Source organism: Lipomyces arxii, assembly GCF_038497795.1.
Source record: "Lipomyces arxii strain Phaff 12-163 unplaced genomic scaffold V1512scaffold_16, whole genome shotgun sequence".
In the NCBI taxonomy this organism is placed as follows: domain Eukaryota; kingdom Fungi; phylum Ascomycota; class Lipomycetes; order Lipomycetales; family Lipomycetaceae; genus Lipomyces; species Lipomyces arxii.
This window is the reverse complement of record NW_027117715.1, coordinates 20,809-48,744: the sequence shown is the minus strand read 5'-3', so window position 1 is coordinate 48,744 and position 27,936 is coordinate 20,809. Positions and strand designations below refer to the sequence as shown.

General features: G+C 45.1%; 12 protein-coding genes across 12 annotated transcripts; 7 read left to right on the top strand and 5 right to left on the bottom strand.

Moving 5' to 3' along the window:
• Positions 1-46: 46 nt before the first annotated feature.
• Positions 47-2,179, bottom strand: V1512DRAFT_265852 (uncharacterized protein). Its single transcript, XM_066916985.1, has 4 exons — positions 1,839-2,179; positions 1,424-1,791; positions 363-1,375; positions 47-316 (listed from the first exon to the last, which is right to left on the bottom strand). The coding sequence occupies exons 1-4, from the start codon at positions 2,038-2,040 to the stop codon at positions 229-231; spliced, it is 1,671 nt and encodes a 556-aa protein (XP_066770143.1). The 5' UTR covers positions 2,041-2,179; the 3' UTR covers positions 47-228.
• A 141-nt stretch (positions 2,180-2,320) lies between these two features.
• Positions 2,321-3,919, top strand: V1512DRAFT_265850 (Dolichyl-diphosphooligosaccharide--protein glycosyltransferase subunit WBP1). Its single transcript, XM_066916984.1, has 2 exons — positions 2,321-2,606; positions 2,655-3,919. Exons 1-2 carry the CDS (start codon positions 2,465-2,467, stop codon positions 3,830-3,832), a joined length of 1,320 nt encoding a protein of 439 aa, XP_066770142.1. The 5' UTR covers positions 2,321-2,464; the 3' UTR covers positions 3,833-3,919.
• A 616-nt stretch (positions 3,920-4,535) lies between these two features.
• Positions 4,536-6,405, top strand: V1512DRAFT_48238 (uncharacterized protein). The gene is made up of 2 exons (XM_066918410.1): positions 4,536-5,447; positions 5,496-6,405. The coding sequence occupies exons 1-2, from the start codon at positions 4,776-4,778 to the stop codon at positions 6,180-6,182; spliced, it is 1,359 nt and encodes a 452-aa protein (XP_066770141.1). The 5' UTR covers positions 4,536-4,775; the 3' UTR covers positions 6,183-6,405.
• Positions 6,230-7,575, bottom strand: V1512DRAFT_265847 (centromere protein H (CENP-H)-domain-containing protein). The gene is made up of 6 exons (XM_066916983.1): positions 7,297-7,575; positions 7,140-7,251; positions 6,921-7,093; positions 6,762-6,873; positions 6,656-6,716; positions 6,230-6,612 (listed from the first exon to the last, which is right to left on the bottom strand). The coding sequence occupies exons 1-6, from the start codon at positions 7,505-7,507 to the stop codon at positions 6,496-6,498; spliced, it is 786 nt and encodes a 261-aa protein (XP_066770140.1). The 5' UTR covers positions 7,508-7,575; the 3' UTR covers positions 6,230-6,495.
• On the bottom strand, positions 7,546-10,607 carry V1512DRAFT_277409 (uncharacterized protein). Its single transcript, XM_066917907.1, has 2 exons — positions 8,647-10,607; positions 7,546-8,599 (listed from the first exon to the last, which is right to left on the bottom strand). The coding sequence occupies exons 1-2, from the start codon at positions 10,450-10,452 to the stop codon at positions 7,658-7,660; spliced, it is 2,748 nt and encodes a 915-aa protein (XP_066770139.1). The 5' UTR covers positions 10,453-10,607; the 3' UTR covers positions 7,546-7,657.
• Positions 10,608-10,704: 97 nt separating this feature from the next.
• On the top strand, positions 10,705-12,530 carry V1512DRAFT_280185 (Rad51-domain-containing protein; the record flags this gene model as incomplete). Its single annotated transcript, XM_066917986.1, has 13 exons — positions 10,705-10,767; positions 10,813-10,911; positions 10,954-11,049; positions 11,094-11,190; positions 11,236-11,336; positions 11,380-11,444; positions 11,491-11,638; positions 11,686-11,888; positions 11,939-11,957; positions 12,013-12,075; positions 12,126-12,141; positions 12,191-12,229; positions 12,276-12,530. 13 exons carry the CDS (start codon positions 10,705-10,707, stop codon positions 12,296-12,298), a joined length of 1,032 nt encoding a protein of 343 aa, XP_066770138.1. The 3' UTR covers positions 12,299-12,530.
• A 635-nt stretch (positions 12,531-13,165) lies between these two features.
• V1512DRAFT_265834 (uncharacterized protein) lies at positions 13,166-14,111 on the top strand. Its single transcript, XM_066916982.1, has one exon. It carries the CDS (start codon positions 13,355-13,357, stop codon positions 13,901-13,903), a length of 549 nt encoding a protein of 182 aa, XP_066770137.1. The 5' UTR covers positions 13,166-13,354; the 3' UTR covers positions 13,904-14,111.
• Positions 14,112-14,122: 11 nt separating this feature from the next.
• On the bottom strand, positions 14,123-15,174 carry V1512DRAFT_265832 (anticodon-binding protein). Its single transcript, XM_066916981.1, has 3 exons — positions 15,152-15,174; positions 14,813-15,103; positions 14,123-14,759 (listed from the first exon to the last, which is right to left on the bottom strand). The coding sequence occupies exons 1-3, from the start codon at positions 15,152-15,154 to the stop codon at positions 14,202-14,204; spliced, it is 852 nt and encodes a 283-aa protein (XP_066770136.1). The 5' UTR covers positions 15,155-15,174; the 3' UTR covers positions 14,123-14,201.
• A 127-nt stretch (positions 15,175-15,301) lies between these two features.
• V1512DRAFT_277406 (kinase-like domain-containing protein) lies at positions 15,302-18,425 on the top strand. The gene is made up of 8 exons (XM_066917906.1): positions 15,302-15,438; positions 15,483-15,569; positions 15,626-15,727; positions 15,770-16,028; positions 16,075-16,446; positions 16,493-16,585; positions 16,632-17,268; positions 17,316-18,425. Exons 1-8 carry the CDS (start codon positions 15,374-15,376, stop codon positions 18,158-18,160), a joined length of 2,460 nt encoding a protein of 819 aa, XP_066770135.1. The 5' UTR covers positions 15,302-15,373; the 3' UTR covers positions 18,161-18,425.
• Positions 18,426-20,420: 1,995 nt separating this feature from the next.
• On the top strand, positions 20,421-22,633 carry V1512DRAFT_265826 (major facilitator superfamily domain-containing protein). Its single transcript, XM_066916980.1, has 3 exons — positions 20,421-21,524; positions 21,567-21,634; positions 21,678-22,633. The coding sequence occupies exons 1-3, from the start codon at positions 20,682-20,684 to the stop codon at positions 22,441-22,443; spliced, it is 1,677 nt and encodes a 558-aa protein (XP_066770134.1). The 5' UTR covers positions 20,421-20,681; the 3' UTR covers positions 22,444-22,633.
• Positions 22,634-23,056: 423 nt separating this feature from the next.
• Positions 23,057-26,061, top strand: V1512DRAFT_292445 (muts domain V-domain-containing protein). The gene is made up of 2 exons (XM_066918294.1): positions 23,057-24,619; positions 24,664-26,061. Exons 1-2 carry the CDS (start codon positions 23,075-23,077, stop codon positions 25,864-25,866), a joined length of 2,748 nt encoding a protein of 915 aa, XP_066770133.1. The 5' UTR covers positions 23,057-23,074; the 3' UTR covers positions 25,867-26,061.
• On the bottom strand, positions 25,826-27,489 carry V1512DRAFT_265822 (uncharacterized protein). Its single transcript, XM_066916979.1, has 3 exons — positions 27,368-27,489; positions 26,618-27,316; positions 25,826-26,571 (listed from the first exon to the last, which is right to left on the bottom strand). Exons 1-3 carry the CDS (start codon positions 27,458-27,460, stop codon positions 25,879-25,881), a joined length of 1,485 nt encoding a protein of 494 aa, XP_066770132.1. The 5' UTR covers positions 27,461-27,489; the 3' UTR covers positions 25,826-25,878.
• Positions 27,490-27,936: the final 447 nt, after the last annotated feature.

Below are 27,936 nucleotides of genomic sequence, written 5' to 3'. Positions count from 1 at the left end.
GTAAATGTATACTAGTAGAAAGATGAAAGTCGTAAAAGTTTTAGCATTAGTTTAAGCAAAACTCTTTTATAAGGGTTTGCATTTGTATTAAATGTAGAAACCAAACCCAAAAATGAACAAAACACCGAGACATCATCGTAGACCCAAACTTGCACAACACTTCTCTGGCATCACATCCAAGGCCGGTGGAATATGTCACACTAAAATAACAATACATGTGTAAATTTATCACATGAAAGTACCGCGGCGCCCAAGAGCAATCTCAGGTCCGATATACGGTCGGAATAACGACTGTCTGTCGAGAAACGAAAGCAGACTGAAGGACATTAGCAAATTCAAACCAAAACAGAGTTAACACGTACCCGTTGAGAGCAAGAACCAAAAATAAACAGACTAAAATTAGCTTATATAGCTGAATCACAAATTGGAACAGTGCATGCCGCTCAGGATTGACCATTAGGATTTTGTTCAAATCAATGTCGTCATCGGCTTGCATATCTGAGTTGTCAAGAACAGGTTCAGCTGTGCTTGGTTCAACGTCGTGATCTCCTTCTGACATGGCTCCCAGTTTCTTTTCAAGAGTATCAAACTCTTGCTGAGTCTGTTGCATTTCCATGTTTAGCAGTTCAAGATTATTTAAAATCTTACCCGCCGACGTTCTTTTCGCCTCGAAATCCTTAGTAGTTTGTACGTTCATCCTGCTCTTAGGGCTTTTGCTACCACCCATAGGATCTGGGCTGCCTTGGTGCGACCTGTCGCTAATGAGGCTAGACGGCGAACTCATACAACGTGATAGGTCACGTAGCACTCGCATTGACAATGGTGATTTCCCATTTGGTTTGGGCGACAGTCTATGACTAACTACTGGCTTGGCCCTTGATGGCGAAGTTTGAGGCGTCGTTGGCCGAGAGGACTGAGAATTGTCTGTTTTAGATGTATTCTGCGTGTTCAATTGATTAACATCATGTTTAGAAGTTGAATTAGTAGCAGCTGTATTTCTTGGTGGCAGATCCGAAGTCTCTGAAGAATCATCTGTTTGTGAGCTATGATATTTGCCTGATTCTGCCTCAAGGTTTTCACCTTCATCAGATTGCATAGGCTGCAAAGGCGGAATAAAATATCTGCGTACTGGTGACGGCGACTGCTCGTTACTTTTATTCGATGGGGTAGGCGACAGTCCGCGAACGCCTTGCAGTGAAAATGAGCCTTGCGCTGAAGAAGAACCGCTTCTGTCTACCGGTGTCGGAGATTGAGATGGAGAAGTCAGTGGAGAAGTCTTTATTTTACTTTGATTTCTTGACTGTAAAAATGAAGGTAACGATGCTTTAGGCGACCGCAAAGTTGGTTGAATACCCGATGTCAGTTTTTCTAATCTCTGAAACAATGTCAGCTATGCTTCAATACTTAACACGAAATAGCAAACCTCTGCGTCACGGCGAGCAATTTCCGAGCTTGTAGTAATGTCTTCATCTTCTGGCTCGTCGTCAAGTGATGAGGGTTTCTGAAAACTAGTACTCTGAAAAGCACTTTTTAATCCAGATGTCGCATAAAGAGACGAGGACTTTTCAGAAGCACGATCAAGAGATTGCAAAGACGTGAAAAAACCACTATTAGTGAATCTGAACTGGGTGGCTGAAGTAGAATGAGTATTTAAACCGAGTCCAAGCGGACTAGAGTTAAATCTTGAAGTAAATAGTTTGTTTGGAGTTGATGCTGCAATTGGATATTCGCTCTCTTCAACTGGAGATCCAAACGATGGTAATGAGGACAGAGTAGTGTATGAATTCATGTCTATAGTGTAAATATTTACTTTCATTATACCAGAAAACAAATCTCACCTTGATTGTTTAAAATGTTTCGTTCAATGGGTTGTTCAGATCTATCCGACAATTCAGCAATTCTCCCGGTCTCATCGATTACGAAATTGTCTGCTTCATCGTCCGATCTCCAATTCGAAGCCACATTTGAACCAGACATTTTTGGTTTGGAAGACAATATTGTTGGCGACGGTGCCTGGGAATTGAGTGCATTTATAGTCATACGTACTAGTCCAATCGCGATTGGCGATGATTTGTCGCGTCAAATTGCTTGAAAAAGTGTGTTGACGATTCGCGCGCGACTCGACTTGTGCTCGTCGCGACAATAACATTCACCAAGTATAAACTTAAATATAATTAATTTAGTAACTTATTGTATTAATAAGGTTTAAATATTTTGGCGATATAAGTTAACTTGTCTAACGCGTGTTGAGTAAGGGGTTTGTATCAAATTTTAGACTTCAGTCTGGACACGCAAGCCTCGAGACCTGGTCCATTCAGTAAGTAAGAGCAGCATCCAGTTCGTTACACAAAGCTGCAATTAAATAAATAGTTGCAAAGCAAAATTGTTGATTTGTCACATAGTTGTACAGTTTAGTCATTACTACTAGTAGTGATCTGGATCAAACCAAAAACTGTTTGTTGAAATGTTTTCTGCTTTACTTGTTACGTTATGCATCACAGTCTCGTCTGTATTAGCGCTGTCTACAACTGGCTCGCGAGCACTATTTGTTGCTGATTCATCATTTAATATAGATGACTACACGGTGTTTTTGGGTGATTTGAAGAGTGAGCTAAATGACCATATAAACTGAACTATCACTGATAATTTTATAGAACGAGGGTTCAAAATCGATATTCGTTCACCTCTCGATCCTGATCTCTCATTGTTCATATATGGCGAACGAAATTACGACCACGTCATTTTGACATTGCCTTCTACACAGAAACAATTAGGTCCTAATTTACTCACAAAACCATTCTTGGACTTCATATCGAAGGACGGGAATGTGCTTATTCTGCTAAATCCTGAACAGCATGCTATTAACTCAGTTCGCGACTTTGCTAGAGAAATCGATATTCAACTACCTTTTCGAGACATCAAAATTGTCGATCATTTTAACTATGATGCCGATTTGTCACCAGAACTTCACGATGTTTTGGTGCTAGATTCATCCAATACTGTTTCCAAGTCGGTCTCGGCTCTTGGTGGCTCGGAAAAATTAATATACCCTTCAGGACAAGCGTTTGTGTTGGGCAATAATGATTTGATCGTCCCCATATTGCGTGCTAGTGAAACTGCTTACACATTTGATCCGACTGAGGAGATGCTTGCATCAGAATCCCCATTTGCGTCTGGCACGCAAGCATATTTAGTTGCTGGAATTCAAACAAGAAATAACGCCCGCGCCGTCATCGTTAGCACAGATAAATTGTTTTCTGATGATTTACTCAATAACGAGAAGAGCGCTAACCGGAAGTTTGCTACGGATGTTGCGAAATGGGTGTTTCAAGAAAGCGGCGTCATTAGGCTCGATTCAGTGACCCACAACCTTATCAATTCGACAGAACAGGACCCATATATTTACCGGGTAAAACAAGATGTTGAATATGAAGCAAAAATCAGCGAGTATGTGAATGACAAATGGGTGCCATACATTGCAGATGATGTTCAGCTTGAGTTCACTATGCTGGATCCATACTATAGAATTACTCTGTCTCCATCAGAAAACGAGGAGAGTACATCATTCAAGACGACATTTACAACACCGGACCAGCATGGAATGTTCACATTCAAATTGAATTACAAACGAACTGGACTATCGTATATTGAGGACAAACGAACCGTCGTCGTGCGACACTTTGGCCATAACGAGTTTTTAAGAAGTTTTGAGATCCCAAACGCGTATCCTTACATCACATCGATACTTGTTGTTATCGGCGCGTGGTTTCTGTTCATCTTGCTTTGGATATTTTGCGGTGAAGAGAAGAGCACGACAAAAAAGACGGATTAGACACAAGGCAAACTATCAGATACAAAAATATTTGTACATTTATTGAGCAATTTGTAAATTCAATTTAAAAGTTTATTAAAGATTGAATTGCGAAAATGAAAACGCGCCTGGATTAGAGAGAGAATTTGTAAATCTGGTCCCTCAGTGTCATCTAAACATCACGTGATTTTATAACCGGTCGGCCAATCAGGGGGGCGTTAATTGCTTCTCGCCGACGGAAACGCAAAAGCGCTTTTAAAACTTTGTAATGGCAAACTTTTCGGCGGCCGCTATCAACAGGTTTAGGGCTAAATGATTTACGGTACCGGGTACGGATGAGGCGCTAGGGTTACTTTGTGTAACGCATGTAGATTTCGTGCGACAGAGGCAAGACAAAGGCCGTACCTCCAGGGCTGGGGTACTTTTACGCAAGTGTCCACACAGAGTTCGTTCGCCTAATCGTGAAAGCTGGCGGTTGCTCATCTCGAAACCCTCAATTTTGAAGGCGGCTAGGTTGCAGCTGCTCACTATTAACTAGTTTCCGTGCACGCAATCGCTTTGATATCGCAACAGCCACCTCAATATTATTGTGCTGGTCTTTGTTCCTTTCTCCGTTACAAATTTTTTTTAACTACCTTTACCACATACCAATTATCAACTGGCATTATTCTGCATATACAAGAAAGCACATTTACATCACGACGCCATTGGCAAAGACAACCCAAAACAACGTATCGCAGATCTCACCAAAGAGGTGATTTTCCAGAACGCCGCACGTCTTGACTATCTGCTCTCACAAATTTGATTATCAGTGCGTACAAAACTTCAATTTAGACCGGCAACGCTCTTAAGAATTGGCTTAATCAACTTATTTCGGCATAAACTACATTTGCATTGCATCGTCAATCAGACTTTAATAGGAACATCGTCCGTATGCGTGTATAGACGTGACTTGGTTTAAGCCATGCAAATCCTCCGCGCTGGGCTCTTCTTGCTCACGTTATCATTATGTGTCGTATCGATATGCGCTGCCCGGTTGACGTTCAATTTATTTGCAGACAGTGCCGCTAGTAGCCCTTCGGATTCATCGACATCTTCTGCCAGAGCTGCTGCTGCCGCCGCCGCTGCAGGAATCTCAACAACGTCATCATCTTCATCAACTTCGGCATCGGTTCTTTCTTTATCCTACGCGACCCTTTCCTCATTTTCATCATCCTTAATTGCCCTGCTTTACTCCACGCACTTATTTACAAGCAGATTAGACAATCTTCTACTTGATTATCCGAGTTTAGCACCTGCGGCACAATCAGATTGCTGCTCTTCAGCATCACGCAACCGAATCTTTGCATCGTATCTATCTTGCGAATGTCCAGATTCTGACAATACGGATGCTACTGTTGCAGAAGATGCGGAAGATGCAGAAGACAGACATATGCTACATGATGGCAAAAGCACATGCTCAATTGGTGACGACTTCATGTCTTGCCGAACACCTACGAAACGAAAAAACAACAAACGAAAACCATCAATCGAAAAACTCGAACCTGGTCAGGAGTTACTGAAAGCTCTTGCTGAAGGAGAATATGCAAGCAATTTTTGTGCTGTGGATGGAACGATTGGCTGCTCTGCGGATTCAGTATGTGTTGACGTCTGCTCTTATATTATTGTCACTAACCACAATTAGGCATGCTTCCAACTCGGATTATGTACTAGTCCAAGAAGTCATGATGCTCCTGCTGTTGAACATCCAGGTTTACAATTATACAAGCCACCGATCGTGTCGTTACCGACACCACCACAATCAACCCATCTCCTTTCAGCATTACTAGGACCATCGTCCAGAACAACTCTACTTTTAAGAGCTTTTGCAAAGGGCATATACAAATTCAACAATATATCAGTCATGTCAGCCATGCCAACAATATCGAGTGACGACGACAATCTTGGTAAAGACGAGTTACGGCCGATCAGCACATTTACAATTGTCTCCGGCCCAACAGAGACAGCTTCCAGTGGACTTTTTGATGAAGTCCATATCGATGCCGGAGCTGATAGAATACAAGAAGTTAATAATGATCAATTTAACGAGTCAAGCATTTCAGCGCCAGATAAAGCTGAGGATGCCATGCCAGAGGTTGTTATTAGTCCGATTATCATGAATGAGCAAACAGCAGACAAATCTCAGATTTCAGAATCACATGTCCAAATAGAGTCCGAGTTCCGACCACTACGGCGGCGAAAATCAAATAAGTCTACAGAAATAGCTACCCGTCTGAATGTGCACGAGGTCCTAGCGGCTGGCGAACGGAGCAAGGCGTCATGTCTTGGTTTGGTAGTTGCGCTGATTTGCTTTGTTGCGATGGGCATGTGATTTTACAGTATCGGAATCGATATACACGCATATACATACGACATAGATTGATGTATATATCCTAATTGTCATTTTTATACCACTCACAATAATCACTGAGGAAGTCATTTAACCGTTATGGGAGCAGATCAGGGGTGCATTTTTGTTTCGTTGCAACATATTGGCTTTTAAGCAAAAGCCTAGTTTTTATTTTTGCAGGTTGGAGTTTGTTTTTTTGGTGAGGGCTGACCGGTAGATTGTCAGTCATGGAACATGTTGGAGGCTGTGCGAAGTGTTAAAATACATAGCTAATGGTCATTACGCAAATTATGAATCAAGTCTCGTCGTCAAACTCGTCAGCAGAATTAAAGTCGTTGGCGCTACATTGAAGCACGATCCGCCGTAGATTCTCGTCCGATGCCCAGTCAAGACCGCTGGCTAAAACGATGCCCTGAAATGTCAGATATTTAAGTAGCTACTAAACCACTACGTACCAGGATAACCGCTTGTAGCGTACGAATCTTTTCGCTCGAACGTTTGATTGACTCCTTCAATCTACAAACTTAGTATTTGATCACCAATTCTAAGCAGGATACGTACGTCGTTAATTTCTGCCTCTCGTCTTCAGTCATCGATTCTCTTTGCCGCTCCTTTTGCCGTTCAGCCAGTCGAATAATCTCAGCTGTCCGCTCTCTGTTCTTCCTATGCCGTTCTATCCAGTCAGTCAAGAAAGTTTTTCACACGACAGTATTTCCACACCTTTATTGCGTTTCTGCTCATTTAGTAACTCCAATTTAAGATCTGCGATCTCCTTGTGTAGCTTCAGCGTCATTTCTACCGATTTATCCTCCAACCCAGAGCCAAACACGACGGCATCAGTCTGAGTTTCTTGTTCAATTTTCGATTGTAATAATGATATAGGAAATAACGATCTATAATCAATTAGACACTACCCTCTCATTATGGCAAATTAAATACCCAGAAACTATTACTGAACGTATATCAGCCAGCTTCTTTGTTCGTTCAGCTTCGGCTTTGAGCTCTTCAGTTGTCCATGTAGCGTACGGTCGCAACTCCGGATCATCTGGTGCTTCACATTGTTAGAAACGACTTATAAAACTACGCGTTTACCTACTTATGTTCGACTTCAGCTGCTGTCGTTTGATCTCGCCCAACTGTTTGTAGACTTCGTGTATTCGTTTCTCCGTTGCAGATGGACTTTGCAGAGACGGCATACCACCCGCCAAAGACTGTGAAGTTGGAACATCTTTCAGACGGACAATACCTGTCGTACTAGAAACGCATAATTTTAAAATTTGTGTGGACACTGATTCTAACGAGTCCATCACATTCGCACGCAATGAACACGTCTTATCGGTTGTGATTGGGAGCAATAACGCGTAAAACGCGTTTCTATTATAAACAAAGTAAGGCCGATGACTAAAACTATAACTTTATCCTAACTACATCAAATGCACTATCATATCACACTATTTTTAATTTTGTTTTCCCCACCGCGCGTTGATTTGCTTCCACTGCACCATCGGTGCCGCAACGCGGACACCAATAATTAACGCCAAAATGGTCAGCAGAAGTTGTCCGCGGTTGAACGACTTGGGTAATATGTCAAACGGTTGCGACGGAGTGATCCTCGTGAAGAACAAGTCTAGACCGTAGGTAAACACCAACACCGTGGATTCAAGATATGCTGGTGCGCATAATGTGGTCTTTACTCCGAGGACTTGTCGCACGTGTGACAGAATCGCACGACGGTCATCTACCACGAACGGATCGTACCGCATAAGCATTTCTTCCTTCTCTTCGGCCGAAGGGTCCCGATCGACTGGTCGTCGGGCATCGAGCAATCGCTTGGGAATCGACGCAACTTGGGCGGTATCCAAAGTCGCAATGATGTCTCTGTTTGTGATGCCGAACCGGGTACGGGAAATGGCAAGAGAAGTAATGTGGTGTGGAAACAAGTATGCCTGCGCCTGCACATATGGTAGAGGTGTGTCGTCAAACGCCGAATAGCTTGCATTACTCCATCGGTCATTCTTGATGTCAGACTCGTACAAATCCAAAACAACAACTTTCTCTCCCCGAGCAGCCAACTCGCTCCAATAACTGTACACAACAAAGTTTTCGCCAACAGCAACCTTGACACCAGCTGCCGTATCAATGACTTCGTCGTCGTGGAACGCCGAGTACAGCAGCCGGCCACTCACATTGTCAATGATGAAAATTGCCGCGGATTGTGTCTCGGGATTGACAGCTGTGATTGCCATGACATGCGGATTCAAGTACTTGTATAGAACCGATCGATCACCAAGTACCCGTCCGAGAGACACGGTTTGGTCCTCAGGATGTCTCACGCCAACGGATGTAATTTCATAATCTTCAGTCGGCAGCGAGAAAAGCCATGTAGGTATAAGCTTAGCCTAATCTGGAGTTAGAATGATTTAATGAAGTCACTGAAATAACGTACCTTTGTATATACAAAGCCTTGTACCGTGTCGTCAACGACCTTAGAAAAGTAAATCGGTTTAGCTGGAGCAGGTCCACTTAAGAAATGCAACTCGCTGTGAGCAGTCCAAGCAGCGATGTACTTAATCTTGTCGATTATAAACGAACTCACAGACTCAATTTTGTCTCCCAAACCAAGTTCCCCAATCTTCTCCACGGTCAGAATTGCACCAGTCAAAGGATTGATTCTGGCAAGCGTGCCAAATGCGCCAACGACGTACATCTCGTCTTTTGACCCGCCAGGCACAATACCGGCAATCACATCGGTTTTCAAGACCTGGTCCATTTTCCACGCAACCGCGCCGCCATGCACAGTATCTAACGCCCGAAGCCCCCCCCTTGCGGTCGCTAAAATAATGAATTTTCGAAGTCCAAACGTGTCTGTCACAGTTGAGTTGGCCAAGATTGGAACTGCTTCGTAATCTCCGGACAGAAACCTGTGACCAAATCCAACGAAGAACTGTGGTAACGAGCCGAGACTTTTCCAATGCCGCTTTACGCGATGAATGTATGCTTGCAATAGTGGTGCATGCTCCTCGAAAAGTATTTCATTGATGGCTGCACTTTCGCCGGTCATTTCCAAATCAACAAATACAGCAGCAACAGTTTCCGATGTCGATTCGTCGCGTGTCCAGGTGGTGCCATCAAGCGAAATAAAAACATATTCACCATTCGCCAGTGCCACAATGCACGAGTCTACTGCACAGGTCATAAAAACGGCATTGCTTGGTGGTAAGCTTATGGACGTTTCAATCAGTTTGGTACTTGCCGTATACTTAGTAAGCTTAGAACTGGAAATCGCAAAAATATCTGAGTCTGAAGTTGTGTAGAAGTCTGCCGAGTTCGTGATTGACGATTCCAGAAGCTTGTCAGCATCAAAGAGATAGGTTTCAACCCAAGAAGATCCGTCTTCACCAACAACGTTAGCAACAAGTTTTGTAGATGTTGCTGACAATGCAAACGAAGCATATGCCGACTTTGTCTTGAAGGTAAATGGCACGAATTCTGTTCCAGTTATCATTGCAAGCTGGACAACTGAGCTCTCGCCTGGGACCGTCCAGGAAACCAAGTCTTTAGCAGCTCCAGGTACTTTCAAAATTGAAACAGCAGCTGGATTCTTGTCTAAAATTCTGAATTTGGTATCAACAAGTTCACCTGACTTTGAGTCCAACAGCAGGTAGCCTAGTCCTTTCTCTTGCACTCTGGTTAAAAGAGCAATTCCGTGTGAAGTAGCAAATATATCAACAGGTGAGTGGCCATCATCTAAGATGAACTCCCACTTAACCACACCTGTTCTTTTGTCCAATCTGACAACTTTACCGCTACTCAAAAACACATAGACGTCTCCAAGCACAGCAACACCGACAGGTGCACCATGAGGCAAGTACGCTTCCCACAATAAGTATCCAGACTCTTCGATCCACGTTGAAACGTATGAAATCGACTGATCTTTTGGCGTAGCGCCCGCGAGAAGCAAGGCGGCCGAGTCGAGTCTTGTGAAGCGAGAATGAGCAGCCAGTGCGTTATCGGCCAATAAATGCCGCCATCGAACTGATCCATTAGTCGGATTCAACGAAGCTAGCACGGAAGCTTCTGAAAACACAGCAATTGAGTCTGCTGAGATCAGAGTGCGGTCAGAAGTTAAGCTACCAGTCGACTCGATGTGCCAGTCAACCACAAACGCATCGTCTTCAAACAAGGCATGCACGATGGTCGCGCTGAATAGTACCAGCATCAACAGTGCCGCCAATTGTGTCCGAAAAAGCATTTCTGGCAATCTGAATTTGCTGTGGTCCAGTCAGTCGTGCTTGATAGATGACTCGAACCGGGAAAGCAAAAGTGTTGAGAAACTCGCATGAACCCGAGAAAATACGAGAAAACCCGAGCACGTGACTGTATTGTTTTTCTTACGCGTTGTTGTACCACACCCTCACGTTACGACGCGTCTTCTCTTTCGCTTACGCCGAATTACATGCGCCAACTGTATTCTGTGTTTACTAATTGAACGAATCCTACCAAAATGGTTACAATGACTACTACTGACACTCGGCGCACGCTAGATTCTGATCCTGATGCTGAGAATGTTTGTTCTGTTTGGAAACATAGAGATCGATTTGCTGATTGACAGAGCGATTTCACTATTTTCGACGTAGACGAATTACAGAATTTGGGCATCAATGCTTCTGATATTCAGAAACTTCGTGCTGCGGGAATTTATGCAATCTCTGTACTGACTGTGTCCTGACAGCCACATTATGCTAACATACAGACTGTATTGTCAACCACACGCCGTAACCTACTGAAAGTGAAAGGTCTCAGCGAAGTCAAGGTGGACAAGATTAAAGAGGCAGCTGGAAAGATCATTGTTTGTCTGGGTTTCGTCTGTTGTACCGCACACTAATTTGGTAGAACGCTGGCTTTATTTCTGCTACCGAACAGGCACATAATCGGAAGCGTGTGCAGGCAATTACCACAGGCAGCAAACAGCTGGATGGAATTCTAGGCGGTGCGTATATTGTTTCATTCGTTCACATCGGTCTGATGGAAACAGGCGGCGTTAAGTCAATGAGTATTACAGAAGTTTTTGGCGAGTATCGATGTGGAAAAACACAAATGGCACACACATTATGTGTCACGGCCCAGCTTCCTAAAGTACCGTAAGATTTGTTTGGTATATAATGATACTAATAACTAGGATATGGGAGGTGCCGAAGGTAAGGTTGTGTATATTGACACAGAAGGCACTTTCCGTCCAGAACGGCATGTTGAAGGCAGTGAGTCGATTTTATGGTGCTAACACATATAGATTGCGAGATATTGCCGACCGATTTGCGGTAGACCCTGATCAAGTGTGTGACAATATTACTTATGCACGCGCTCTCAATAGTGAACACCAAATGGAATTGATCGAAAAGCTAGGCAACACTTTTGCCGATGGCAGCTATCGATTATTAGTATGATACTATGTCTGCGTTTGATCGTTCTAATGGGAATCATTTAGATTGTAGATTCCATCATGGCACAATTTCGGGTGGATTACAGCGGCAGAGGGGAGCTAAATGAACGGCAACAAAAGCTGAACCAAATGCTAGGCCGACTGAACCGTTTGGCTGAAGAATACAATGTTGCAGTGTTTATGACCAATCAAGTCCAAAGTGATCCGGGTGCATCAGCATTGTTCGCGGCAGCTGATGGGCGCAAACCGTCAGTAGTACAATTTCTTGAGTTTAATCGCGAGCTAAGATAATATATAGTGTTGGCGGCCATGTTTTGGTTTGAATAGTGGGCCAAATGTGAAGGCGTTATAGAACTAACATGGCTCATAAAGGCACACGCATCAGCTACGCGAATTTTATTGCGGAAGGGCCGCGGGGAGGAGAGAGTTGCTAAGGTTAGTAAGACTGACTGAAATTGGCGTTCGCAATCTAACTTTCATCAAAGCTCCAAGACAGTCCAGGTGGGACTTTACAGTTAACCTTATAATTGTGATACTGACGTAGTTTCAGACATGCCGGAACGAGAGGCCGCCTATTGCATTGGCGAAGGTATAGCATTATTCAAAGTCGATGTATGTCTAACAGTACATGATAGGCGGAATTCAGGATTCTGTATAGAGAACAGGATTGATCATACACTGTATGGCTGTGGCTTTACATGTTTTGCTTATTGCTGGTAGTTGCATGGCTCGTGTTAATAGTACAGAGCTATATGCACTCATGAATTAGCTATAGTGTCCAATAAACATCATTCTCATGGTCAAAAATCCTAAACGGTATTTACACACTCCGGCACATTTGCCGTCATAAAGAATATAAAGTCCACCAGTCTATATCGAAGTTGATTAAATAGATCTGCAGCGGTTTTGGGGACTTGGCGCGCGCAAAGTGTCTACAGCAGCGCAGAATTAAACTTTAGAGGTGAGATCCGTCAGGACAAAAACCGTTTTAACGAACTCTAAAGTGACGTTCGATGCTAAACTTTCAGTTGAGATCTGATCGAACTCGAAGGTGAAATCGGATCGAAGTGTTGACCGTTGATTATAGTTTACAGTTACGCCAAAACAAAGCAGGAATTAGCTATTTGAGTAAACATTTGCTTAAATCTTAAATGATGGCAGTTAATTATGATTGCTTGAGGCAGAATGAAAGACATTCTAGTACTATTTCTTCGACGAGGGACAGATTAAACATGGACATATTAGACCAGTGGGTTGTGCCATTAGTGACTGTGATCTAGAACTAGACTCTGTCTTCGTGTCCGTCACTCAATTAGATAAATAAATTCTTGTATTATTCCAGAACGGAATTGATAGACCTTCGAAGGTTAATATCGACAAATAGAGTGTAATATAAAATGTGAGTGTGACGTAAATTATAAACTTAGATATGTTTATGCTGTAAACTAGGAACACTGCAAGATCACACAAACCGCAATTATCTAACTCTAATTCATTTACGCCACTCATAGGTCCCGCTGCAAATCTTCGTCTGACATAATATAAAACAGCAATATTCCTTCTCACTTGAAAATCCAGTTTCGATGGTCACTGTCCAGGCTTGATTATACTTAAAGAGTACAACTTCAGGGTGGAGTCCACTTCAATTAACGTCAGATGACACTCGCTGTTCTTTAACTTTTATCCAGTATAGAAAAATCACACGTATAATAAAATGCAGAGAGTCTTGAGCTCAGAGTCAATGCCTGATTGGAAAGACAACAGCGAGTCGAAACAAGACAGAGTAGAAAAATACGGCAACGATACTGATTTTGGGTTTGCGACACCGGAGGAATTCGACGCCCAGGCTCAAGGAGACTTAGCAGTGTGTAACATGATGCAACCACGAACAATTGAACATTATCGCGACAAGTCTCCGATGTCAAAAGAAGATGATCTGTATGTGCATGACAAAGTTTACGTGAAAACTCCGCCTGCCGAGGAATCTCACTACGCGTCTTCGCCAGACTTAGACGCTGTGTTTCTGCAAAACGAGGCACTGGTAACGACGTCGATTGAGAACGCAGTCGGGTCAGAAAAAACCAATGCGTTGCGTCGTGAGGCGAAGAATATGCAAGACGGTTTAGCTGCAATACTGGACCGTATCCATGACGTTAAAGATGAATACGAAAAGTTGGAAGACGAGAACAAGTTTTTGCAAGATTACATTGGAAATCTTATGAGTAAGAGCAAAATGCTTACCACAAAGTTTTCAGATTTATGAAGTATCAGAATTGGTCGATTGTGAAAAGTATGGAGCAAAGTAGCATTGTTTAATAGTGTATATTAGATTGGAGTTTTGGTATAATTGTGGGTATATTGGCATATTAGTTAAATGGGTGTTGCATGTTGTGATACAATCTGAATTGAGTATTTTCTTAATGAACATGGTTAAACAAACAAGTCATTGTGTGGGTAAACTAGCATACGGTTTATAAAAATATTAATTATAAGAATCGAAAATATTAATTCCGGTGTCGACAATACACAAACTTTTGTATGTAACTGAATGAAATTACAATTTACAGATAATCCTTCTTATTCGCGGTCCGGACAAATCCTCTATACATCCACTCGACATCTGCATCCTTATTGTCAATCGTGCCCAACTTCAGCTCATATAGCCGCATTTCGAATCTTGGTCCAACTTCAGCCAATTCAACGCCGTCCTTTGTTCGTACATACACATGATGTCTCACGCTGACGAAGTCGCCCTTGTTTGAAAACGTAATCACACGCGCGCTGTCTTTCTTGACGCCCGGCGGGAACATATGTTTCAGAATCTGGACCACCCGCTTTCCTAGTGAAGATGTGAAGTTGTCGAAAATTAGATGCGGGTAAGATTCGGCGACTGTGCCGGCGTTTTGGATGTCGTGACGTAGCACGACGTTGTGTAGTGAGAATGATGCGGTAGGACCATGTGGAAAATGCGAGATTGTGAGTGCGGTCGGCACACCTCTGTGTTCATGAAGGATAATCAAATCTGTGGTTGATGAAGCCTGGCATGCTTTAACCAATGAAGGTAGCACGGCATTACCACGATTCAGCCGAACAGACGTAGGAAGCATTAATCTTATTTCCTGGCATTGTTATTACAATACGATCACCCATCATACTCTTGTACACTACACACCTTTGCAAACTGGCTCAATCTTGAACTAGGATCACGACTAGTAGTAACAACCACACGAGGCTCTTGGATCCCGCTCAACGCACTATACTCGTCGTCTATTTCCTCCCGCATACTTTCATCATATTTGAAATCTTTCCGCAATTCGTCATCTTCTGCTATGTCTTTCGGCAGCGGCTTTCCTGATGCCAGAGCTGCTCTTAATTGCTGTCTCTTGACCACCAAATTTGACTCCCTTAGTGCCACTGATTTTTTATAGAGATATTCTCTCCGCTCTCTAGCTTGTTTTCGCAACTATGTTTATCAGATATATTGTACTATCCAAAGTATTAATTTACTCACCATGATGTATTTGGTCTGTAATTTTGCTTTTGGTGAACAATTTTCAGCATTTGGGAGGAATAAATTTAAAGTTATGCAGCTATATCTATACATTTATGCTTTAAATAGCAGACGCTTAGTACATATTTGCTATCGACCATCTCGAGGACCCTTCAAGACCAGAACCGACAATTGCGAGCTGCTTCGAAGGCGCGTTGACGATTTGTAGTCCGTTTTATCGTGATGGAGGACAAAACATTTACGTTTTGCTTATCTAAAGACATAAATTTCCCAGTTCATGTCAAAATGTGAGTAGTTCAGGTAGCAATAGAGAATATCATACTAATGACAGTGATGCGCTGGAAGGATTGAAACCGCCTGTGCCATTCACGACCTCGTTAACAGATCCGAAGGTTCGGCAGGTTGGGTCGAATACTAGGTCAGTCTGCTTATTTATATCTGGCTTGAATCGCCCGCTGATTGTTGTTGTTATAGTCCCACATCAGATTTATTCGCTACAGTCCAATTGTTTGCCGATTGCAAACCGTTGACTGCTCCTGTCAGAACTACACATAAGAATCCAAAGAGTGGCAGAAAGTACGTGGACTGTGTAAGGAAGTTACAATACTGACAATTCAGATGGAACGAATGGCTTGAGCTGCCAATATCATACGCACAATTACCTGTGTCGTCACAATTGGCGATTACTGTATGGGATATAGCAGGTCGCGAAATAATACCGTTCGGAGGGACGACAGTGAAGTTGTTTGATGATAAAGACTACACCCTCAAACGTGGTGAACATCATTTACGGGTATGGCTGGACGAAGAAGCAGATGGCATGACGGACTCAGCTACACCAAGTGCGGTCGAAGGCGACAAGGGAATTCTGTCAATTGTATGTTTATTGTCTATGCACAGACATTATTCTGACATGTGTACAGCGCAACAAACATAGCGACTTTGACGAGCCAATGACTCTGAATTGGCATGCGTATCTTGCATTTCGAAGGCTTGAAGAACGGCACCGAAAAATAGCTTCAGAGCATTCAGACAAGCACATTCTCGTGGTGGAGTTCCCGAAATTCGACTTCCCGGTTTTGTTTTCAGACTTTTCGTACTTCCCCACAGATCTGCCTGAGAATTCACAACAGGATAGTTTGTTGTTTAACGAATATCCAATCGTGACCGTATACGATCCTGATGCGTTACGGGAAAACGTGGAAGAAGAAAAACATCAGACACTACTGCGAACCGACCGGTCCATGCTTGATAAAGATCTGAAGCCCAATGCTCAAGCGCGTGATAAACTTAATGTGCGTGTTGCTTCTGTTGTTGTTGGAACTACATTGACAGCTATAGGAAATTTTGAGCTATTCGCCTTTGCAGGAGCTATCAGAAGAGGACAAAAACATGGTCTGGAGATTTAGTTATTATCTGACACGTGACAAACGAGTATGTACACTTATGCTGAACTCGATTGTGCTAACAAGTTGCTTAGGGCCTTACCAAATTTGTCAAGTCGGTCAGGTGGGAAAAGCCAAGTGAAATCAAACAAGCCATAGAGCTGTTATCACAGTGGATCGAGATCGACATTGACGATGCGCTAGAGCTTATCGGACCTTCTTTAACACATCCTGCTGTCCGGTCTTACGCGGTCGACAGGTTACGCAAAGCGGACGACGAGGAATTGCAGTTGTATCTACTGCAACTTGTGCAAGCGCTCAAATTTGACCGAACAGGCATCGGTCGGAATAAAAAATCCAGTCTGGCGAGATTCTTGGAAGGAAGGGCAGCGAAAAGTGAGTTATTGGGGAACTTTTTCTACTGGTACGTGTCTGTCGAGGCAGAAGACGGGCCGAGCAAGAATCTGTACAAGTTTGTGCTCGAGAACTTCAACTCGACCTTGCTGGGCATGCCTGATGGTGCAGCACGACTTGGGACTTTGAAACGGCAAAGCAAGTTCATCTCAACGTTTTCTACTCTGGCGCGAGATATCAGGTTCTCAAAGGAGTCCCGACCGAAAAAGATTGAGCATATGAGAAGATTTCTGACTGACCCCAAGAACGAGCTACTGAATTTTCCCGCATTGCCTTTGCCGCTAGATCCTACTCTTAAGATTGTCGGTGTAGTGCCAGGTAAATTCAACGCCTTTCTAGATATGTCCATGCTAACTTGTATGCAGAGGAGTCCAGTGTGTTTAAAAGTAGTTTACTCCCGCTCCGAATCGCATTCAAGACAGAGGACGGCGGATTGTATCCAATTGTGTTTAAGAACGGTGACGATTTGCGACAAGATCAGCTGGTCATGCAAATCATAAGTCTGATGGACAAGTTACTCCGACGAGAGAACCTCGACCTGAAACTGACGCCTTACCGAATCTTGGCGACAGGTGTGATTGACGGCTCGATGCAATTCATACCCAGCGTCTCGCTGGCCTCCGCTCTTGGAGAATATCATGGCATTTTACCATTTTTGAAGAAACATAACCCAGATCCCCAAGCGCCGCTGGGTGTGCGCACGGAAGGAATGGATACGTACATCAAGAGCTGTGCCGGCTACTGCGTAATTACATATCTCCTCGGCGTCGGCGACCGACACCTTGACAACTTGTTGATCTGCCCAGACGGCCATTTTTTTCACGCCGATTTTGGATACATTCTTGGCCGAGACCCGAAGCCGTTTGCGCCGTTGATGAAGCTGCCGATCCAGATTGTCGAAGGCATGGGCGGCGAGGCGTCAGAGAACTATCAGAAGTTCAGAAACTACTGCTTCACGGCGTACACGACGCTGCGCAAGTCCGCGAACCTAATCCTGAACTTGTTCGCTCTCATGGTCGATGCAAACATCCCCGACATCAAGATCGAGCCCGACAGAGCGGTGTTCAAAGTCAAGGAGAAGTTCTGTCTTGACATGAGCGAGGAAGAAGCAATCGTGCATTTCCAAAACCTGATTAACGACAGTGTCAGTGCGTTCTTTCCCATGGTCATTGACAGGCTGCATAACTTTGCGCAGTATTGGAGAGCTTGAGTGGTGGTATACGATAATAGAGTGTTTTGTGATGATTTGTTTGGTCTTTAATGATCGTGCTAGGACGGCTGGATAAAGGTTTTCGTTAGTTATGTATATATTAGTGGCGATGCGTTGAGACATTTTGTCAATGCTGTAAAAGAACAGTGAGATCTACATAGTGTTATTCAACACAAATTGTCATAGTCACTCGGCCCTGTATATTGTAGAGGCAAGCACTTCACAGTGAAGTTTGATCTGGCCTGGCATACTAGAACAATATACGATACGTCGTTTATTCTTTTATAGTATATCTCCTTATCCCCAAGTTTTTTTCAAATCAAAAGTTACCAAACAACAGAAGTAGCAATATGCTTTTTTATAATCAGGTGGCAGTAACTTGACACAGCAAGTATAGATGTGCTTGACAGTTTTAATAATAGTAAGAAGCAGAAGTATAGCTTTGTGAGTGCATCGATTGCACATGTGACTATATAGTTGCAATTAATAAAGGGTGCATGTCGTAGTGTGTCTGTACCACCTTTATACAAAACTATTACGGTCAACAACATTATCAACTCAGCTATCAAGCATACAGAATAAAAAGCATAGTTCTCTGGCCAGCCAGCAACAAGGGAGAAATCTCCAACAAAGACTGGCTAGCGAACGACTGTACACGGCAGTCAGGACTTCAGACAACCACAGTGATCCCATTGACCACAACAGGTTTTTGTATCGGGGTCAACACGCAACAAGCAGAAGGCAGTGCGAGGCTCCAGAACGCAGATGATATGGCTTTCATTTCGGACCCTATACTGAGGACATCGCTCCCAGCCAACAACAGCGATCAGCTGATCAGGTAGATTCAAGGCCGTCACAGACTAAAAGCTTGTTGGTCTGAGGCTACTCCACCCAGGTGACCTCCACTTCCACGCATACCCGCATTACCGGACTCGAGCATGGGTAGATCCTCTCCACCTTCTGAGCTGCATCGTGCTTCGCCCAGACACAATCACGAGACTGGTTAATGGAACCGTCGTGACATTTTTGGCCACGCGGGTCCCCAACAAGCTGATAATTTTAGCTAGAACTTAAACGCACGAGAGTCTGAACGTACCATCGCCTGCGAGTAAACCCACTTATAAACATGTGTAAATGTAAATGCGCAAAGCGAGATAGTTATGCGAAAAAAAAGCTCTACAATAGACTGTTGCAACAATAAAGTGTTAATGTAAGTAAGAGAAAACTGCAGTGTAGCGTGAAGTAAAAAGAAATCTGAAGAGAGAAAAAGGGAAGTGGGCGCCAGAGGCAATTTATAGCATTTTCAGACTCGTTGATGGAAATGTCGTCATACCCCTTTTTCCAATCTGAGATGGAGAAGTGAATTGCGTGATTAAAATGTCTCCTAGCTCGGTTGGAGGACTTCATTTCTTGGTTAACCCGGCTCGTCGCGATCTAGAATCGGCCTGGGACGTGAACTCAGACGCGTCGAAAGCGCTGCACGTGACCAGGGTTACTGCATTTGGCTTTGTCAACACTACACCCCACACGGACCCTGAACTGTCAAACAGACCGTTCATACTCCATGCCTGTAGATCACTGACCATCTAAATTATCAAACAAATCAACCTAAACAAATTCTGGTTATACAAATACACTGCTTTAATATACAACACAAATGTGTTATTTTCTACTTTAGAACATGGCACGGTGCCCCGTCATACGTGTATAGATCTTTCTACCAATGCCTTCTTATTAACCTTAAATCTGCTTATATCCACGACTGTCGCATTCTGCTATGAAGCATTAACTATTATTGCACGAATCGTGTAGCAAAAATCAAATACATTCGAGTCGGTCGGTTGTGTCTAGTAGTGTTGGCAAGCAAAACTTTGTGCCGACGTGTCTGAATTATGAAGCAAAGTTGCAAGAAACACTACATGCAAGAGCGTTCAGCTTTTAACAAGAATTTACGATGGGAATTTATTCAAAATGAGAAATTCAGCTGATTTCGTTTTGGTATCTGTAAAATCAATCTGTGAACGTTAGAACAAATTCTTGAACAAGAAGATACTACAAAATCGTAGAATATTGGGATTGTTAAGCAGAACAGTATATAGTATGAAAAGAGTCTGCAGGTTAGGGTTTATTGCATTCAATGGGGTTTGTGCTTATGAAATTAGCGGTGAGTGGGAAAGTCTATAGTGAAGTGTATTTAGAGTTTATTGTAAAAGGGTGATGTCACACAAACGGCAGATTACCGACACTTTAAATTGTTTGGGGTTTACAGTTGTTGCCACTAAAGGCGCTAGTAATTTGGTTTAGATTGCACTTACATTCATAGTAAGAGATAACGGTGTTTTTTACTCCAGTATAACAGCGAACTAGTCCTTTATCGTGTCCGAGTTCTGCTTAAGCACGTACAATTTCAGTCTCGGTACAGCAAGGTATTGACAATTAAGCAAATTCAGGTCGGAATCAATTCAAGGGTTCCGTTTCTGTTTTGTATTGCAAAGACTTCGAGATTTGAGTCAGTGTTGGAATGTCTAGCAGTGCGTCAATTGTGTCTGGAGTCGTCGGGGCCGAACATGGTCATGGTAAGCGGTTCATACTGCGATTCACAAAGAATGAGGAGAAGGAGCTGCGGCAGAAGATTGACCGGTACCTGATGCCACTAATCACGCTTTTGTTTGTGCTTGCGTTTTTAGACCGGTCGAATATTGGAAACGCGAGAATTGCTGGTCTGCAGGAGTCGTTCGAGTTGAACTCGAACCAGTTCGACTGGTTGTTGACGGCGTTTTATATTTCGTACATCACGTTTGAATGGGTCGGGTTCTTGTGGAACGTCGTGCCTGCGCATATATACGTGACTATGTGTCTGTTTGCGTGGGGGATGATTGCGTCTTTACAGGCTGTTGTGTTCAACTACTTTTCGTTATTTGTGCTCAGATTTTTGCTCGGCATTGGAGAAGCCAGTTTCGGTCCTGGCGTGCCGATGTATCTTTCTTTTTTCTACCAGCGTCGAGAGATGGGGTTCCGGACCGGCATTTTCATGTCTGCCGCGCCGCTGTCGACCGCATTCGCCGGCGCGCTGGCGTATTTCATCACCAGCGCGGCCGACCACACGCCGATTGACTCGTGGCGGGTGTTGTTGTTCGTCGAGGGAATCCCGTGTATGGCTATGGCGTGCGTCGCGTGGAACTATTTGCCTGACCGTCCGGCGTCCGCGTACTTCTTGACGTTGAAAGATAAGATCCTGGTGCGGTCACGTTATAGACGGAGGACCGAGGTTGAGGGTGAGCAGGTTAATCATTCGGGCTCGCATGGGTTTAGGTGGGAAGAGGCGTTGGAGGTGTTACAGGACCCAAAGGTTTACGTGACGGCTGTATGTATGAGATTAAATGGTGGGGCTTGACTAACGGGTTAGGCCATGTTTTTCCTTGCAAACATTGCGTTTGCGTCAATGCCGGTGTTTTTGCCACTAATTTTAAGAGAGTAAGTTGATCTAATGCTGCGATGATAGTTGTTAACCTGGTAGTATGGGGTACGAATCAATCACGGCCCAAGGATTGTCTGCGCCACCATATCTGGTTGCATTTTGCACGGTGCTGTTTACTACTTACTTGTCCGACAAGCGCAAGAGCCGGGCCGAGTATATCATTTTTCATTCGTCCATTTCCGCTGCTGGGTACTTAGTCCTTGCGCTTTCGCGGGACACTTTTGTGCGGTACTGTGCCATTTTCTTTGTCGCTTCCGGTTTCTTTTCTGTCGTCGCAATCATCATCGCATGGACTGTCAACAACCAGTCGTCTGAATCCGGCAAGGGAACCGGAATGGTCATGCTGAACACGATCGGGCAGTGCGGCCCGCTGATTGGCACAAGACTGTACCCTGAGTCTGACGCGCCGTACTATGAGCGAGGCATGTTTATCTGCAGCTTTGCTATGTTTTTTGTCGCGGTGCTTGCAATTCTGTTGCGTCGGCACCTGGCAATGCTGAACGCCGAGAGCTCGAAAGAAGAACGGTACAGATTGTTAACTGACGACGACGACAATTCGAGCCTGGTGCCGTCAGCGACGTCAGAAGAGGAGGAGGATTTGGGCGAAGAGTCTGAAGACGAGGACGCAGACGAGGAATTGTCGCGGTATGAAGTCATTTCGCCGGCCGAGGCATTGCATTTACGTGCTGAGCATGGACTTGATATCGATATTGTTGACGATGACGCGACCGTGAGCCGGATCTTGAAAGACGGGGCCACGCTGGCTGCTAAGAAACAGACTCAGCGATTCAGATACATGTTGTAAATGAGTTTCGTTTATAGAATTTGGAATAAGATTTTATTTGTTGCTTTTTTTCCTCCTTGAGTATCAAGTGCTTTTGCAGTGCTGCCCATCCAAGTCAGCCCACGCTGTGCCTTCGTGGTATAAATGTAATAAGACTCATTGTATCGCATACTATAGAGTAAATACATGTCTGTTTTGGCTTTCTTGTAGTCGTCAAGCGTAGGTGGCACGTCGTTCAGCGCCAGTCTAATCTTTGGCAGAGGAGTTTTTGTATTTGTAATGTCATCATTACACCCTGCTTTGATAGTCAGTCAGTGCCGAGTGCTGAGTATTGAAGAGTGTGTGTGATGGTCGACAATAGTGATGAGTAGCCGCATGGAATGAGGCTCGGCTTTCTTCTTGAGCACATAAATGGCCTATTATGTGAGAAATCGACAATTCATCAAGAAATAAAGAGAATAAACGGAGTATTCTTGTGATTATCATCAGAACTCAGCTAATATCAGTGTGATATCTGTAATATTCATGGAAGCGCCAAAATAACATTGTCACACGCTTTAACGCGTATACACTAAACTGGGTCTAACAGCTCGACGATGTCACGTTCTGACGCGTCCAGAATGACTTCTTCACACACTCTCAACCACACGCGATGCCACCAAATCCCGAACTCTCGCTCGACCGGTCCGACGAGGCCGGGTTTATTTCGTATTTTAAGTCGCTTACACCATCATCGCCGGACGCGACGGTTCGTGTGTTTAGTCGCGGCGAGTTTTACACGTGTCATGGCAGCGACGCGGTGTTTGTGGCCCAGAACGTGTACAGGACCCAGAGCGTGATCAAGTATCTCGGGAGTTCAGATCCGGAAAAGGGGTTGGCGAGTGTGACGCTATCGCAGTCTGTGTTTGCAAACTTTTTGCGGGACGCGTTGGTCACGCGTGGATTGAAGGTCGATATTTACACCAGCACCGGCAGAAACAACTGGAGCGTGACCAAGCATGCGTCGCCGGGAAATATTCAAGCGGTGGAAGATATAATTAGCGTGACAGAGACGAGTCCGGTCGTGGTTGCTGTCAAGCTCACAATCAAGTCGGATCAACGAGTTGTCGGGGTTTGTTTTGCGGACGCGTCAATGCGGGAACTCGGGGTCGCCGAGTTTGTGGACAATGACTTGTTTTCTAATTTCGAGTCATTGGTTATTCAGCTCGGTGCAAAGGAATGTTTGATCCAACAGGACGAGAAGGACTACGATCTCAAAAAACTAAGAAGCATAGCTGACCGATGCGGGATCGTCATGACCGAGCGCAAGGTAGCGGATTTCAATACCAGAGATGTTGAGCAAGACATGACGCGGTTGCTTTCCGGCGAACTGAACGCGGCGCTGATGCCGGAGATTGGACTCCAGACCGCAATGGCCGCGGCCGCGTGTTTGGTCAAGTATCTTGGGTTGCTGTCGGACTCAACGAACTTCGGACAGTACACGCTGTACCAGCACGATCTGTCGCAGTATATGAAACTCGACTCGGCCGCGGTGCGAGCGCTGAACTTGGTACCGGGACCGAGGGACGGGGCAAAGAACATGAGTTTGTATGGGATCTTGAACAAGTGTAAGACAAGTGCCGGGTCGCGACTGCTAGGGCAGTGGTTAAAGCAGCCGTTGATGGACGTGAACGAGATTGTCAAGCGGCATGAACTGGTGGAGACGTTTGTGAGGGACGTTCAGCTGCGGCAGGCCATGCAGGAAGAGCATCTTCGTGGTTTGCCTGATCTGCACAGACTGGCCAAGAAATTCCAGCGTGGACACGCTGGGCTAGAGGATGTGGTACGCGCGTACCAAGTCGTGCTGCGATTGCCTGACCTGCTTGCCACGCTTGAGACCGTGACAGACGTCGAAAGAGAGAGGATGCTTACGGAAGCGTACAGGAGGAAAGTTGGCGAGTACAATGATAATTTACAGAAACTGGTTGAGTTGGTGGAGACTACGGTTGATTTAGACGCGCTTGAGAACCACGAGTTTACAATCAAGCCTGAGTTTGATGAGGCATTACAGTTGGCACACGACAGGTTATCGCGTCTCAGGACGCAAATCATGGATGAACACGTTCGCGTCGGACAAGACCTTGACATGGAGCCGGACAAGAAACTCAAACTCGAACAGCATCATGTGTATGGCTGGTGCATGCGCTTGACCCGAACAGTATGTTTTTTGATGGACGGAGTGTTTTTGAACTAACAATTCAGGACGCATCATGTTTACGAGGTCGAAGGGAGTTTATTGAGCTTTCGACCCAAAAAGCAGGTATCTACTTCACCACAGCTACACTACGCGACCTTGGCAACGAGTACGCTGACTTGTCGGGGTCGTACCACAAAATGCAGTCCGGGCTAGTGAAGGAGGTTGTGTCCGTTGCGGCGACGTATTGCGGCGTGCTCGAGAGACTCGCGACCGTGCTGGCGCATATAGATGTGATTGTGAGCTTCGCACACGTCGCAAGCACCGCGCCGACACCGTACGTCCGTCCAAAGATGCACGTACGCGGGACCGGTAACGCGGTATTGAAGGCCGCACGGCACCCATGTCTCGAAGCGCAGGACGACGTCGCGTTCATTCCGAACGACGTCAGTCTTGTCCGTGGCACGTCTGAGTTTGTGATCGTGACTGGTCCAAACATGGGTGGCAAATCGACATACATCCGACAAGTTGGCGTCATTGCGTTAATGGCGCAGGCCGGGTGTTTTGTGCCGTGCGACAGTGCGGAATTGTGTGTTTTTGATTGCATTTTGGCTCGTGTCGGCGCAGGAGACTCGCCGCTGAAAGGAGTGTCGACGTTTATGGCTGAGATGCTGGAGACGTCGTCGATCTTGCGGTCGGCCACGAGGGAGAGCTTGATTGTGATTGACGAACTCGGACGCGGGACATCAACGTATGACGGGTTCGGGCTAGCGTGGGCAATCACGCAACACATTGTGCGGGAGATTAAGTGTTTCGGTCTGTTTGCGACACATTTCCATGAACTCACGGCGCTCGGGGAGACGTACCCGCAGGTAGAAAATCTGCACGTAGTTGCGCATGTTGAGAGCGGGACAAAACATGAGCCGGACGGGAAAGAAATCACGTTGCTGTACAAAGTCGAGCGCGGTGTTAGCGACCAATCGTTTGGGATCCACGTGGCTGAGCTGGTTCGGTTTCCGGAGAAGGTTGTCAACATGGCCAAGAGGAAGGCAGGCGAGCTTGAGGATTTGGCTGGGCATAGTACGAAGTGCAGCAAGGCTGAGATCGCGGACGGGTCGCAGCTTTTACGAAGTGTGTTGAAAGCGTGGCGAGAGAGTACGGCTGGGGTCACGGACAAGAATGTGTTGGTAGATAAGTTTAAAGAGGTCGTGGGCGGGTACAAGACTGAGCTTGAGAGTAGTGCATTTATTAGTGAAGCCAGGATATTGTGATTTGTATATTAACTAAGTTTGTCGACCCCGTCGTTTTTTGCGTGAAGTTGGCTTTTCACTTGCGGTAGTTTTCTTTGCCTTGTTTGGCTGATTTGCCTTGTTTGTCTGACTGGTCTGACTGGTCTGACTGGTCTGATTGGTCTGGTTGGCCTGACTAGTCTGGCTTGTCTGGTTTGGTCGCTTTTTTGTAACTGGTTTTAAAGGCCGCCACGAGACGTAAACCTTTAGCGGTTCTTTCGCTCTCAGTGAAGGCAATTTCAGCAACTCGCGTGTCGCAGTCACCGTATTCTCGCACTGCCGTCTCTGTTTTTCCGACTCCGTAGTCTGAGCGTCGAGTTTGCGCAAGTTCGACAATTCCGTGTGTGCCTGTGCCCATATACGTCTCAACGCCGGTGTCAAGTCCGGTGACGCATCTGACGAGAGTGGGAACCCGGGCACATTGAACAGGGCCGATTGTAGTGCCAGTGTGGCAGGTTCGATTGAAGTCCAGTCTGGTGCGTCGTCGAGGTTAGTCGAGAGTGAGATGACGAGGTCTTTGAGTTTGGGGATGAAGATGTCGAGTTCACGTGAGGGTGGGGTCTGTAGACAACAGTCGTAGGCTAATGTAAGCAGTTTATGTTGTGTTTCCTGGCGTAATTTGGATGATCCGAGTACCGGGATGATTGTCGCGAGGTATTTGATAAGTGCTGAGAGTGGTGGTTGACGCTGTGGTTTTGTTAGTTAGGTTCTAGACGAGACAACATTGACATACATATACTAGTCTTCCAATTTGTCGTAGCAACGCAGCAAACTTGTCAAGCGCCGCGTCATCAGCCTGGCTGAGCGAGTCCGCAGACGGACAATCCGACACCAGCACATCCAGCATCTCACCAACACGCTTGGTATCCTTCAAAGTCGGCAAACCCTGTAACACGCCGCACAGAGTCTCAAACAAGTTCACATCGTTCATGCCCTTGACCGCCGCGATGCCGGCCTCTGCAAATTCCGGATACTGGCCTACCGTGTTCTTGCCCGTGGTCATGATCCACTGTTTTGCAATCTTCTGCAACACCGGCTCTGACGTCGCCGACGCGGCCAGACGCCAGATCTTCCGTGCTGTCACGCCCGGTAGCGACCTTGCAGCCCTCTCAAGACTAGCCTTGACCACGTCGAGCTCAGCTGGAGCTTGTGACTGCATCAACTGAATCAGAATATCGACAATCAGTTCTTTATCTGCCTCAGACTGGCTCAATTCCGCAATCTCAGGCAGCCGTTTGATTGTGCCGACACGCAACTTCGGGTCTTCGTCTTCGCAGAAATCAATCATGCTCTCGACCGCACGAGACGCGAGTCTTTGCTCAGACGCGAACCGAGAAAACAGGTCTGGGATAAACGAGTTTGCAAGCACACGTGCACGTTTATCAGCAGATGGAGACGAGTATTCTAGGATCTTGACGTATGCGGACGAGGGCTGTTCTATTTAGCTTTGATGCGGAGTATGAAATATTACTATGCAACTTACATCATCTGTTTGTGAAGCGAATCCTCGGGCGACTTCATAGTAATAATAAATTCGTTCGACCGGATCAGCTTCATTTGTATGTTCTGATGTCATTTTGATCGTTTTCTTCGTCGCTTTCTCTCGACTTGGTTTGACAAAACGACAAAGACAATGAAAAGTGAGAGACAGGGAACAACAGTGTCACTCTAAATATCACGTGAATGAAACGCGTTAACATCCAGATTAGGAAATGTATAGTTTAGCCGCATTGTGTGAGGCGCATTCACTTGTTCGTCTGTTCGCGAGTCAAAACGTGGACTTGAGACGCGACTTGAGCACGAGTGAAACGAAGCGCGATACGAAACCCCTTAAAACGGTAAAAATTCGTGTGTCTGGAATGTTTTGACCGGAATTTTCAGACGCGTCGACTGTGGAATGCGGTGGCTGTTCGTGGCGGTGTTGATGGCTTAACTAGATTAAGTTTTGTACCAGCCATCTTTTAAGTGATTTTAAAGTTTAACCACTTGCATGACGCTAGACTGGATACAGTAAAGTACGTACGAAGGGTTTGTGGCTGGACATACGTTTAC

What these genes read in the sequence shown, in the direction of transcription:
- V1512DRAFT_48238 (XM_066918410.1), top strand. Translation starts at nt 4,776, where the DNA reads ATGCAAATCCTCCGCGCTGGGCTCTTCTTGCTCACGTTATCATTATGT. An exon ending in TTGGCTGCTCTGCGGATTCA is followed by an intron (nt 5,448 to 5,495) that starts GTATGTGTTGAC and finishes AACCACAATTAG; the next exon opens with GCATGCTTCCAACTCGGATT.
- V1512DRAFT_277406 (XM_066917906.1), top strand. Translation starts at nt 15,374, where the DNA reads ATGGAGGACAAAACATTTACGTTTTGCTTATCTAAAGACATAAATTTC. An exon ending in AATCCAAAGAGTGGCAGAAA is followed by an intron (nt 15,728 to 15,769) that starts GTACGTGGACTG and finishes CTGACAATTCAG; the next exon opens with ATGGAACGAATGGCTTGAGC. An exon ending in GATTGTCGGTGTAGTGCCAG is followed by an intron (nt 17,269 to 17,315) that starts GTAAATTCAACG and finishes ACTTGTATGCAG; the next exon opens with AGGAGTCCAGTGTGTTTAAA.
- V1512DRAFT_292445 (XM_066918294.1), top strand. Translation starts at nt 23,075, where the DNA reads ATGCCACCAAATCCCGAACTCTCGCTCGACCGGTCCGACGAGGCCGGG. An exon ending in GCATGCGCTTGACCCGAACA is followed by an intron (nt 24,620 to 24,663) that starts GTATGTTTTTTG and finishes CTAACAATTCAG; the next exon opens with GACGCATCATGTTTACGAGG.
- V1512DRAFT_265847 (XM_066916983.1), bottom strand. Translation starts at nt 7,507, where the DNA reads ATGGACTCGTTAGAATCAGTGTCCACACAAATTTTAAAATTATGCGTT. An exon ending in CGTTCAGTAATAGTTTCTGG is followed by an intron (nt 7,094 to 7,139) that starts GTATTTAATTTG and finishes AATTGATTATAG; the next exon opens with ATCGTTATTTCCTATATCAT. An exon ending in GAGAGGCAGAAATTAACGAC is followed by an intron (nt 6,717 to 6,761) that starts GTACGTATCCTG and finishes CTAAGTTTGTAG; the next exon opens with ATTGAAGGAGTCAATCAAAC.
- V1512DRAFT_265852 (XM_066916985.1), bottom strand. Translation starts at nt 2,040, where the DNA reads ATGACTATAAATGCACTCAATTCCCAGGCACCGTCGCCAACAATATTG. An exon ending in AAACATTTTAAACAATCAAG is followed by an intron (nt 1,792 to 1,838) that starts GTGAGATTTGTT and finishes TTTACACTATAG; the next exon opens with ACATGAATTCATACACTACT. An exon ending in TTGGTTCTTGCTCTCAACGG is followed by an intron (nt 317 to 362) that starts GTACGTGTTAAC and finishes AATGTCCTTCAG; the next exon opens with TCTGCTTTCGTTTCTCGACA.
- V1512DRAFT_265850 (XM_066916984.1), top strand. Translation starts at nt 2,465, where the DNA reads ATGTTTTCTGCTTTACTTGTTACGTTATGCATCACAGTCTCGTCTGTA. An exon ending in GTTTTTGGGTGATTTGAAGA is followed by an intron (nt 2,607 to 2,654) that starts GTGAGCTAAATG and finishes ATAATTTTATAG; the next exon opens with AACGAGGGTTCAAAATCGAT.
- V1512DRAFT_265834 (XM_066916982.1), top strand. Translation starts at nt 13,355, where the DNA reads ATGCAGAGAGTCTTGAGCTCAGAGTCAATGCCTGATTGGAAAGACAAC.
- V1512DRAFT_265822 (XM_066916979.1), bottom strand. Translation starts at nt 27,460, where the DNA reads ATGACATCAGAACATACAAATGAAGCTGATCCGGTCGAACGAATTTAT. An exon ending in TCGCTTCACAAACAGATGAT is followed by an intron (nt 27,317 to 27,367) that starts GTAAGTTGCATA and finishes TAAATAGAACAG; the next exon opens with CCCTCGTCCGCATACGTCAA. An exon ending in AAATTGGAAGACTAGTATAT is followed by an intron (nt 26,572 to 26,617) that starts GTATGTCAATGT and finishes ACAAAACCACAG; the next exon opens with CGTCAACCACCACTCTCAGC.
- V1512DRAFT_265832 (XM_066916981.1), bottom strand. An exon ending in GATTGAGCCAGTTTGCAAAG is followed by an intron (nt 14,760 to 14,812) that starts GTGTGTAGTGTA and finishes TAACAATGCCAG; the next exon opens with GAAATAAGATTAATGCTTCC.
- V1512DRAFT_277409 (XM_066917907.1), bottom strand. Translation starts at nt 10,452, where the DNA reads ATGCTTTTTCGGACACAATTGGCGGCACTGTTGATGCTGGTACTATTC. An exon ending in AAGGCTTTGTATATACAAAG is followed by an intron (nt 8,600 to 8,646) that starts GTACGTTATTTC and finishes ACTCCAGATTAG; the next exon opens with GCTAAGCTTATACCTACATG.
- V1512DRAFT_265826 (XM_066916980.1), top strand. Translation starts at nt 20,682, where the DNA reads ATGTCTAGCAGTGCGTCAATTGTGTCTGGAGTCGTCGGGGCCGAACAT. An exon ending in CAAAGGTTTACGTGACGGCT is followed by an intron (nt 21,525 to 21,566) that starts GTATGTATGAGA and finishes CTAACGGGTTAG; the next exon opens with GCCATGTTTTTCCTTGCAAA. An exon ending in TTGCCACTAATTTTAAGAGA is followed by an intron (nt 21,635 to 21,677) that starts GTAAGTTGATCT and finishes TTAACCTGGTAG; the next exon opens with TATGGGGTACGAATCAATCA.